General features: G+C 33.8%; 1 protein-coding gene across 3 annotated transcripts in view; it reads right to left on the minus strand.

The window, feature by feature from the left end:
- The window catches only part of MON2 (MON2 homolog, regulator of endosome-to-Golgi trafficking), a 122773-nt gene that overhangs the window by 55756 nt on the left and 54297 nt on the right, over positions 1-12720 (minus strand). For 2 of the 3 annotated variants that reach the window (XM_065888024.1, XM_065888023.1), the window contains exons 12-19: positions 10098-10333; positions 7825-7906; positions 6505-6689; positions 5606-5718; positions 5156-5260; positions 4722-4802; positions 4570-4643; positions 4389-4479 (exon numbers count right to left, since the gene is read on the minus strand). In XM_065888024.1, the coding sequence (XP_065744096.1) occupies positions 4389-4479; positions 4570-4643; positions 4722-4802; positions 5156-5260; positions 5606-5718; positions 6505-6689; positions 7825-7906; positions 10098-10333 (967 nt within the window). The remainder of the gene's footprint in view (positions 1-4388; positions 4480-4569; positions 4644-4721; positions 4803-5155; positions 5261-5605; positions 5719-6504; positions 6690-7824; positions 7907-10097; positions 10334-12720) is intronic. The other variant, XM_065888025.1, reaches the window with a different exon arrangement.

Genomic DNA, 12720 nt, shown 5'->3' on the forward strand with positions numbered 1-12720 from the left:
TCAATCCAGGAAGAGCGTCCACACCAGAACTGATCATGCTGGCAACCTGATTTTGGACTTCCAGCTTCCAGAACTATGAGAAAATTAATTTTTTTTTATAGTTTAAGTTATCCAGTCTACAGTATTTTGTTATGGCAGGCTAAGCTGACTGATCTATATTCTTATTAGTGAAGTCTTCAAATGCTCAGGGTTTATGTGTTAATATCAGGAAATATGAAAAAAAAAAAACCAAAAAGCAGAAAGGAGGCAATAGAGATCAGGGGAAAGAAGTGTGGCATCAAGAAGAGGCAGAGATAAGCGTTGTCAGTTTAGACACTAACAGAAAAGTTGCAGAGACAGAAGACAAACCCCGTTCCTCAGTCGCTGACATTTCAACAACAGAAAGGGAGTCAGTGTATCTCATAAGTGGCTAAATTAGAGTACCTGGTCCATGTGTTATAAGAACAGTTTCAGTAAAAAGATCAAAGGGCAACTATCTCTAACCCAATATTAATAGAGGTAGTAAAATATACTTAAATGAAAACTAAGCTAAAACCATGAGAATTTTTTGATGAGTGGTTGTGGTACTTCAAAAGGAGACAATGTATTAGAAAAAACAAAAGGCAACTGAAATTTTCAAAGCAAATTAAGAGGATAATAGTTTTACAATTTTTAAGGAAAAAGATTACATAATTATTCTATACTCAACATTTTTACAGGGCTGATAAAAATCTATTATGGAAATGTGTGATATTATCTTTCTTTCCTAGTAAAAGCCATTGAACCAAGTACCCTGGGGTCTAAGATAAATATAGTCAGGTTGACCCTTCCTGCGTGTGCTAATGCTGTAGGTACCCTAAAAATGTTTGTGGTAGAAAAATTCACCATTCTAGAGACAATATGATACAGTAGTTAAGACTGATGTCTATGAACTTTTAACATGTCAGTACTACCACTTAATAGCTATGTAACCTTGAGTAATTCTTTTTATTGAGGTATAACTGATTTATGATATTAGTTTCAGGTATACAACACAGTGATTCAAAATTTTTATAGATTATATTCCATTTATAGTTACTACAAAATATTGGCTATATTCCCTGTGCCATACAATATAACCTTGTTGCTTATTTATTTTATACATAACAGTTTGTACCTCTTAATTCCCTTACCCTATTTGCCCCTTCCTCCTTTCCTCTCCTCACTGGTAACTACTAGTTTGCTTTTTTCAAATTATATTCAGTAGTTTTTTTGGGGGGGTTGTTTTGTTTTGTGGGTTTTTTTGATTCCACATATAAGTGATAACATACAGTATTTGTCTTTCTCTGTCTGATATATTTCACTAAGCATAATACCTTCCAGGTCCATCCATATTGTTGCAAATGGCAAAATTTCATGCTTTTTTAAGGCTACTAAATTTTTTTAATCTATGAAATGGAGATAATAATATACAGAAATGACCTCATGTTAGAAAGTACCTGGCACATAATAAATCCTCATAAATTGCCTAGTATTACCTCCTCCTTTTCCTCCTTCTTATTCTAATGAGGATACACAGAGGAATCATGTAGCATTTAAAAGAATGTATATGTCCAGACCTCATACTCAAAGATTCTTATATTCATGAAGCCTAGAAACTGGCCCTGACTTGTGCATTTTTAAAAAATGCCATACCTGACTTTGATGCACACAAAACTTTGAGCCACAAGTGAAGTGGTTAAGAATGGAGCTCTGGGGCTTCCCTGGTGGCACAGTGGTTAAGAATCCGCCTGCCAATGCAGGGGCCACGGGTTCGAGCCCTGGTCTGGGAAGATCCCACGTGCCGCCGAGCAACTAAGCCCGTGCACCACAACTACTGAGCCTGCGAGCCACAACTACTGAGCCCGTGCGCAACAACTACTGAAGCCTGCGCGCCTAGGGCCGGTGCTCCGCAACAAGAGACGCCATTGCAGTGCGAAGCCTGCTCACCGCAACGAAGAGTAGCCCCCGCTCTCTGAAACTAGAGAAAAAGCCTGCGTGCAGCAACGAAGGCCCAATGCAGCCAAAAATAAAATAAAGAAAATAAATAAATTAAAAAAAAAAAAAATGGAGCTCTGGAATGAGACATATGTGGGTTCAAACCCAAGCTCTACCAATTACTAAACAGGTGACCCCAGGCAGGTTATTTAAGCTAGTTTTATATTTCATCTGTAAAAAGGGGTTATTACTACTGAACCTGACAGAGTTGTCTTAAGTGATTAAATAAAAATACGTTAGTACCTGACATACAGTAAGCAAAGAATAATAGCTCTTTTATTATTTTTGTTGTTGTGATACTGAGTCTGGTAATATGCCTGCACAAATATCATCAATATTGCCCCCTTCTAAGAAAGAATTTGCAAGCTTTACCATCAGCTACCTCCTCAACACATTAGCACAAATTCCTGAAGTGAGAACCAAAAATGAGATGACTGGTCACTTTAAAGCCACACCTAAAGGACAATGATATATACATTTTAATTCCTAAGCTATATAACTCACTCAGAACAGCTGACATTGATAAACTTTTTAAAAAAGTAAAAAAATACAAACATTTCTACTTATTTTAACATCTGAACATTTATAAATTTTTATAGAAAGCACAACTGAATAATAAACTGTTTTACACCTCCATAAAAATAATTTTTATAAAGTTCATACTTGAATACTTCTAAAAACTTTTATTTCCATTCCTTATTCACTACATTACTTTACAAAATTAAATCCTAAAATGGAGAGATGTGACCCCATTCTCAGGGAAGTCATCTGTATTCCAGTGTATCCATTTTCTCAACATCTGTTCCCCCCAAGCCTCCCTGAAATATCACATCTACTCCTACAACTCTATTGAAATTATACTCCTCAAGGTGAACAATAAACTAATAATACTCAAATCTATTTTTTTCTCAATCCTCATTGATTCCGACTTCATGTAACATTTTTCTCTTCTGACTTCCATGAACCTGCCCTTTCATACATATATATCTCCTACTGTTCCTTGAATATTCAGCTCCAATCACAAATTTAATTTATCTTGATTAGTTTTAATTCATTTTAGTAAAAATATGTACTAAAAAATCTTATGTAACAAGTCAATAAGGATTCAGAAAATAAGTCTCATATCACTTACTATCTATACCATTTATTTAGACTCTCTTACCACCTTAACTGCCACTCATCCATGGGCCAAGTGGTTTACATGCTCTTTGAAAGTAGAAATCTCACATTTCCTTTATATTTTCTAGCAGAGTGTCATGTACATAGTAAACATACTGTACTTGTTGAGTGAATACATAAATTCTCAAGCCATTACCATATAAACTTGCTCAGATTTCATTAAGGTACTCTATTAAAAATATTATACTTTTGTGTTAAGAATTAATCTTAAGGATGTAGGATTATTGAAGGTATCAAGAATTTGATTACTTCACTGTGTTTCATATTATCCTTGCCTTGATTTGGAGTAAACTATAATATATATTTTCAAATACCTGCATGTTTATGTAATTCTCTATGCGCTTTAATATACAAAACTTTGTCCTAATAAGATCTTATTGGCTAATCTTTAAATGAATTACATGAGCCAAGATGACAAGCCACAGTACCCAGAATTATAATTAAGGACTAGGCAGACAACATAATTTTGGATCCTACAGTTGGATATTAAATAAACCATAAGCTGCATTCTCTGCTTTTCTAATTATTTTCTGGGTTTCTTCATTTATTTGTAAATGGTCCAAGTACTATATTTATTCATTTTAAAATGTAGAAAGTATTTTATTTTAAATAATTTCTAAGGTATAAATAAACCCATATATTCCCACGCTTTTCCAAGTTTAACAGAAAATGATATTTTGAGTATAGAAAGAAATGTTCTTAAAAGTACTGTTCTATTCATTTAGTCAACAAACAAAGTAAAAGTTTAATTTTCAAGGTAGGGAGAATCATTACCTTCAGAAAGAAATGATTAACACCTTATTTTCCAGCCCAACGAAGGCAAGAGAAACTGAGACATATATTCCTTGATTTAAAACTTGTACTGCTCCAATCATAAGTTGTAGTCATGAGGATTATTGTAACATTTTGTGGAACACATTTATAAATGTGGTGTTGAATTATTCTTTATAGAAATATTTTAAAAAATATTCAGTATATGAGAGAAATGGACACAATTTAAAATCATAATACATATTGGCACATACCATAAGCCAAAAAATGTCCTCTTTACTCCCCCTTCAACAAATAACAACCATAAATATAAAAACCCAACAGAACAGGGCTAGCCTACAAGGTATTAGTCCCACTTGTAAAACGCTAAGATCATAATGAATATACACCTTATTAAACAAAATAATATACCATATTTAACACAGAAAGGTAGAATATCACACCTTATTATTTCCATAGGCCATATCCATTGCTTCTAGGGATAAGGAACAAAGTGCATTTATTAAATGATGCAATGATACATCATCAAGATACCTAAAAAAAAAAAATGAAGCTATAAGACATTCTGATCTAAAATATACAGCTAACAATGATGTTTGTATCAATTAAAAAACTGACTCTTACTGTGAGCTTTCAAACAATCTTGAAAGTATGTTGGAAATCACTGGCAAATCTGTCATCACTGCTGTTGTTAGGACCTAAGAGGAGAATAAAATTAAATGTAACATATAAACATTTTGCGAAGTACTAATTGAGTAAGAATGACTAGAGCTTACTGTACTGGGTCCTTCTACAGCTCTCCCAGGTTTCAAGGCACCACCACTACTAGGCTTTAATCCCAGAATCCATACTAGATGCTGTAAAATTAAAAAAAAAAATCAAAACAAAGAAATTTATAAACCTACAAAAATTCCAGTAACTAAAACTAAAATCAGTAGTAGGTATCTAATAACTAAATATAAATTAGTAATTGATATTCATACAAAAAACTTATTCCACCAAGCATAGGCAGTAGAACAGGCCATTATAAGAAACATCCCATTGCTTTGTACAATATGAGCCATGTCTTTTTTCTTTTTCTGACTTCTCCTTTTTCATACTTACTGTCTATTCAGGCCTGCCCAAAGGACCGATAGGCACTGGTGAGTTTAACTGTTAGCATTTAGATATAAAAACAACATTGGCCTCTGACCCAGAGGCTACAACATACCTGTAGAGTTGCCAAGACAAGTTGCCATGATGTTCCAAGAACAGCCCCATGGCAGTGTGCCAAGTTAAGTAAAGTCCTCATACACTGGATATTTTTGGAAGTTAGCTATATTAAAAAAGGTTATATTTGTAAGAACTGTTATGCATTCTTGAAAATTATAAGCTTATAAAGAAGTATTAACGTATTCAAAGTTTTTTACTAAAAAAACAAAAATATTAAGAAAATAGGCTTGGATGGTTTTGTACAGAACAAATTCATTTGCTTAAAAGCTGTGTTATCATAGTTGGTTATAATAATGTCACTCCCTATTTATCTAGTTTTTCTAAAAGAATCATTCAGATAAAAGTAAGTATAATGATGAATTTTGAGAAACATTAAAAAAGGTATGAAAGATTTCCTTGATAGTTAATTAGTATTAATTGGTTACCAAGAAAAGAAAAAGTACTTTACCATTACTGTCCCTTGAGGCTGGACTGCTAGCGGTTGACCCACTGCCACAACTTGCTGGTGAGATTCACTTGATGGACTGATCATCATAACACTTTGGCCCTGAATGGAATATGCTAGAACACAAAGGAAAACCTAAATAATTAAAATATACTTTTCATGTTGTACTCAAAGTAATGTTATATTTTAAAACATTTATCTGATTAAAATAAGTTCAACTATGACATTTATTTAGTTACCTATTATCTATATGCAAACATTTTGAAAACTAAGGAGGTGAAAAAACAAAGACAAGTTAGGCAAATATTAAGTAATTTTATATATAACTTTAACAAATTATAAAACTTTGGCAGACTGCTTCACAAGCAAAATAGAATTTAGGACACTTACTATTTTAAACATGTATTCCCAGTAAACTTTTCTACTTAAAGTTGAAGAGAGACCAATACTCACATTTTCAGTTTGAAAACTGAGCATCACACTGAAATTTTTTTATATGACATGTAACACGTAACAAAGTAATCAACAAGAAAAAAAATTTTTTTGAATGTCAACTTAATCTAAGTGGTGGCAAACATTACTGTTCTACTAGTTCCATTAAAAACAAAACAAACTAACCACTCCCATTTCAACAGTATGCTAGAGTTTACAAAGGACTTCTAGATTTATCTTCTTTTATCCTCACAATCACTGTTTAAAATTGGTATTATTCTGCCCTACTCCCACCTCCACTGTTTTAAAAAGATGGAAGAAATTGAGGCTCAGGGACATTAACTTCCCACAGAGGTCAGAGACTCAGTCAGTGGAAAAGCAGAGGCTTGAACTCAGAATTTCTATAATCTCTTCCCTATGCCATGTCACCCCGATAGATGAAGAGAACTCAGAGGAAGCTGAAATCTTACATTTGTTGGAAAGTGTGGCTGCAGTGGTGGTATTCAATACAGTAAGAGCATAATGGGGAGGCAGGGAACCTTTGCATATTGCAGTTATAAAGGCATCTCTTGAAGTTACAAGGCCCAGTCTTCCACAAAGAGCAGCCATAGTCAGTTCAGCTTTTAAAATATTCTCAGTGGCAGCTTCATCTGTGCTGAAAAGAAAAAGTATTTTATTTAGTATGATTAATTTCTTTTAAATTATGCTGCCAAACATGATGTGGAATTAGGCAGTCAGTAAAGTTTTAAGAAAATCTATTTAAAACATTGTCAAAATCAGTCTACTTAAGAAGAACTTTTAACTAATAAACATCTGAAAATTTGAACTGGTTAAAAGCAATTTATGACACATACATTCATTAATGAAGAAAATGGTCAAGAACTCAAAGATATAACTTAAAAATATCAAGCATTTTAAAATCAGTAAATTCTATAATTCTGAAGAAAAACATAAAAATTGAAAAATATAATCATCATCATTGTAAAAGTAGTAGTAAAGCTTAAAATGAAAAAGGCATTCTGTGGATAAAGAAGATGTGGCACATATATACAATGGAATATTACTCAGCCATAAAAAGAAACAAAATTGAGTTATTTGTAGCGAGGTGGATGGACCTAGAGTCTGTCATACAGAGTGAAGTAAGTCAAAAAGAGAAAAACAAATACCGTATGCTAACACATATATATGGAATCTAAAAAAAAAAGAAAAAAGATTCTGATGAACCTAGGGGCAGGACAGGAATAAAGACACAGATGTAGAGAATGGACTTGAGGACATGGGGAGGGGGAAGGGTAAGCTGGGACTAAGTGAGAGAGTGGCACTGAGATATATATACTACCAAATGTAAAATAGATAGCTAGTGGGAAGCAGCCACATAGCATAGCACAGGGAGATCAACTCGGTGCTTTGAGTCCACCTAGAGGGGTGGGATGGGGGGGGGAGGGAGACGCAAGAGGGAGGAGATATGGGGATATATGTATATTGATTCACTTTGTTATACAGCAGAAACTAACACACCATTGTAAAGCAATTATACTCCAATAAAGATGTTAAAAAAAAAAAGAAAAGAAAAGAAAAAGGCATTCTATTATTTTAGGATTGTATTTTCCATTATAACATGTGACAATAGGACGGGGGAAGAGGATGGCAGAAAAATAATAACATTCCACGAACATAAAAACTAGTATTAGGAAATAATTCTCAGGATAAATTTAAGGAAACCATTTTAATGGTTTGTTGTTTTCTTTATAACTGCCACATGCAATATAAAACTTACAAAGACTTAATACCTGGCATCAAGAAGGAGTGAGAGTGCAGCAAGCAGACCACACCAGCAGGCATTCACCATTTCTTCCCAAACAGCTCTACTAACTTAAAGGAAAAACAAACAATATTTAATGATAATTATAGATGTCACAGCACTTGACAATATGTCAAACTCTATAATCCCCCTTATCACTTGGTAATATAGCAAATATTCCAAAAACAACTCAATTATTAAATAATAAAGCTGTAACATTTAATATATATCTGAATAAATGAAAAATTTAAAACCATACCATAGTTTCAGAATTCAAGAAGTTTTTTTTTTTTTTTTGGTTGTGCTGTGTGGCTTGTGGGATCTTAGTTCCCCAGTCAGGGATGGAACCTGGTCCCTCAGCGGTGAGAGCGCAAAGTCCTAAACACTGGACTGCCAGGGAATTCCCAAGAAGTTTTAAAACTGAGTTGTTTTAACATATCAATGATAAGATCTTTCTTACAAAAGTGATTTTCAAAAATTATATATATATATTTATATATATAATATCAGTTCCTATTCCCTTCCATTTCATTGGGCCAAACTTTCGGCCTGTATGACCAGCTGGCAGTGAGACACTGTGATAAGCAGGCTCAGCCACGAGACTGGTTACATACACTGTATATCATGCAAGTAAGTAAATACACAGAGTAAAATAGGATCAAGTTTCTCACTGTTGGAGAAGGAAATTACAAATATGGAAAGTTAAAAGTAAACCCTGTGGTATTAAACTGGAATTGAAAAAATTGGTGTGACCTCATGGTATTTAATATAGAGATATATGTTTTTATTTTTATTTATTTATTTTTTAAAGATCCTTTTAAAAATTTATTTATTTATTTATTTATGGCTGTGTGGGGTCTTCATTGCCGCGCACAGGCTTTCTCTAGTTGCGGCGATTGGGGGCTACACTTTGTTGCAGTACGTGGGCTTCTCATTGTGGTGGCTTCTCCTGTTGCAGAGCAGGGGCTCTAGGCGCTCAGTCTTCAATAGTTGTGGCTTGCAGGCTCTAGAGCACAGGCTTAGTAGTTGTGGCGCATGGGCTTAACTGCTCCGCAGCATGTGGAATTTTCCCAGACCAGGGTTCGAATGTGTCCCCTGCACTGGCAGGTAGATTCTTAACCACTGCACCACGAGGGAAGTCCCAAGATACATATTTTTAAAATGTAGATAGATGTGTGCTCATGTATGTGTGTATTTCTATTCACGTACCAAGAAGCATACCTAATGCCCATGTGTTAGTTTCTAAATACTATTCTCCACTAAAAGGAACTAGGGCTCCCTGGAAAAATAACTGACTCCTAGGTTAGGCAAGAAAAATCCAAGATGACCTTAGAACATTTTGCTGTATCAGACAGTAAGGTAGTGCTCAGAAAATGACAGAAGGACATGGGATGATAAAAGGACACAGGGGCTAGCTTGAAAGGGGTCCCAAATGGCCACGTCAGGGATAATGAGCATTAAACCAAATAATGATAATCAAAGATTGTAACTCTTTGAATAAAACAGGAATCCGAGAGTCTACACTAATACAAATAAATAAATGAAACAAAATAAATGAGGAAGAAGGGAAAGCTCTCTTTTACAGATGTCTCAAAGTATTTCTCCAGAAAAAGTTAATAATTAACTTTATACTGAAGAAACAAGGCACACATCATACTAACCAAATGATAAAAGTTAACATCACCAGCGTATAGCAAAGCAACATTTCTGTGGTAGCTCTGCCAAAAATGAATCTATTGAATCTAATTATGAGGAAACAAAAACAAACCCAAGTTGACTGGGCTGTTCTCTTCAAAAATGGCAAGGTCATATAAAGCATGGAAAAATTAAGAAATTGTTCCATACTGAAGGAGGGTATAGAGACATGCAACTGAATTCAACATGTAATCCTAGGCCATAAAGGACATCACTGAGGCAAATGGCAAAATTTGAAGGACATTTGGGATTCGATGACATACTGAATTGATGCTAAATTTCAAATGGTGACTATACTGTGGTTAAGTAGAAAACTGTCCTTATTTTTAGAAAATACACTTTAAAGTACTCAGGGGTAATGGGCATCATGTCTGCAACTTACTCTCAAATAGTTCAGAAAAAAAGTATAGTGACATGTATATAGAGAGAATGATAACGCAAATACTGTAGTTAACAATTGGAATATCATGGTGAAGGATATATGGAAACTATTATTTTTGCAATTTCCCTGTAAATTTAAAATTATTTCAAAATAAAAATTAAAAATACAGAATCATAATAATATACCTATTGCTTTATCCATTTGGTCTGATGTTGACTGTAATTCTTGCTGTTCTGATGACTGTGCTGGTGAAGAAACTGCTTCAGTGGTAGTCGTCTGACATTCTGTTTCAACCTCTCCTAACTCTCCTTCAATCATACTAGTGATTCCACGTACAAGGTCTAGCAAACAATGGAATGCCACGGACATAGCGTAACCTTCTGGTATAGTCGGGGGCTCAACTTTGTCCAACATCTCTAGGCTGAAATTATGAAAAAATCAGATGCTTAATGAGAAGCCACAATGATGAAAATACATATAACTATTTCCATAATCTGTAGACTACAGAAATTAAGATTAACAGAATAGCAAAAGTAAATGGTCACTACTGGGTTTCCTTTGGAGGACAGATCCCTTCATGGTATTCTAAGAAACTGATTAGAAAAATTAGGGCCTGACCAGTATGATAACTGATTATTTTAATAATTCACTTTTTGCCTCTCCCCCAAGTTGTGCCAGTATTTTCCTTAATTGTTGACATTAGAAAAAATACTTACATACAAAATAGAAAAAGACAGATTACAAGCCATCTCAAACTCTGACTTAGCTGCTTTTAAAATAAGCTGCTATATAAAATTGGTAAACAACAAGGACCTACTATATAGCACAGGGGACTATACTCAATATCCTGTAATAACCTGTAATGGAAAAGAATCTGAAAAAGAGTATCTATAAATATTTATGTATAACTGAAATCACTTTGCTGTACACTTGAAACTAACACAATATTGTAAATTAACTATAATTTTTAAAAGGTAATAAATAAGTAAAATAAGATCTTATAAAATCAAATCAATCCTATAAAGAGGAAAAGAAGCTTTCATACTACGGAAAATTATTACTGTGAGATATCCAGCTCATCTGTCATCCTATCATCTCAGATACAATCAGCCAACAGGGTAAGGTAATACTTAAAGCATCAGTGTGTCACGTTCAAATTTTAGAGCAAGTTATACTCCGTAATTAGGACAGAGCTTTCAGACGGAAAGACAACAAACCTTTTGTTTCAAATCATGACAAACAGGTTTTAAATTCCTTAAAATGGAAATCTGTCAAGATAATTCAATGGAGAAAGAATAGTTCAATGGGGAAAGGACTAATGGATATTCACATGTAAAAGAGTGATACTGGAGCCTTACCTCATACCATATACAAAAATGAACTCAAAATGAATCAATGACCTAAATGTAAGATCTAAAACTAAAAACTCTTAGAAGAAAACATGGGCAAAAATCTTTATGACCTCAAATTATGAAATGGTTAGGTATGATATCAAAATGCATAAGTGACCAAAGGAAAAACAGATAAACTGAATTCATCAAAATTAAAAATGATCGTGCTTCAAAGGACACTATCAAGAAAATGAAAAGACAATCCACAGAATGCAAGAAAATTTTTGGAAATCATATATCTGATAAGGGACTAGATGTTGAATATGTAAGAACTTTCACAACTCAATAATAATAAAAAGAAAACACAATTAAAAAGGAGCAAAGGATTTCAATAGCTATTTCTCCCAAGATGATATATAAATGGACAATAAGCACATGAATGAGATGCTCAATGTCAATTTGAAACACAGTAAGATACCACTTACCCACTAGGACGGCTATAATCAAAAGACAGTAACAAGTATTGCTAAGGATGTGGTGAAACTTAAACCCTCACACATTGTTGGTGAAAATGTAAAATGGTGTGGTTGCTTGGGAAAACAGTTGGCAGTTCAACAGAAAGTAAAACATAGAGTAACTACATGACCCAGCAATTCCACCCCAAGGTATACATCCAGTAGAAATGAAAAATATCTATGCAAAAACTTGCAGGCAAATGCTCATAGCAGCATTATTCATAGCCAAAAAGTGGAAACAACCCAAATGCCCATCAACTGACAATGAGATAAACAAAATGTGGTACTACCATAAGGTGGAATATTATTCAGCCACAAACAGAAAGTACTGGTACAACCTGCAACATAGATGAACCTTCAAAACATTATGCTGAATAAAAGAAGCCTGACACACAAGAATATTTATTGTATGATTCCATTCATATGAAATATCCAGAATAAGCAAATCAATAGAGAAAGTAGATTAGTAGTTGCTAAGAGGTAGGGAAAGGGAGACTGCAGAATGACTGCTTATGGATATGGCTTTTTTTTTCTCTGGGGTGATGAAAAAGTTCTGAAATTAGATGCTGCTTATGGTTGCCTAACGTCTGAATATAATAAAACAATGAACTGTACAATTGTAAAAGGGCAAATTTAATCCTATGTTACTTCTATCTCAAAAACAAAATTGAAATCACTAAAGATCATAATAAGAAAAGCTAATAAAAGTAATTTCCAAACTCAAATTCTAAAAGTCTCCTAATCATAATCAGTATAAGGCAGGAAATTTATAAAGATGTAAAACTCACAATAAACAATAAAAACACCTATGTATACCTATCATTTATTGAGCAATTTACTCTCAGCCTGGGATACTAAGGGTTTTTTTTTTAATGTACCTCATTTAACTCCTCACAAAAACCCTAAGAGATACAGATGATGAAACAGTGAACTAGGGTGACAGTTATCAGTCAGCAGTTTTT

Source organism: Phocoena phocoena, chromosome 11 (assembly GCF_963924675.1).
Source record: "Phocoena phocoena chromosome 11, mPhoPho1.1, whole genome shotgun sequence".
NCBI classification, from domain to species: Eukaryota; Metazoa; Chordata; class Mammalia; order Artiodactyla; family Phocoenidae; genus Phocoena; species Phocoena phocoena.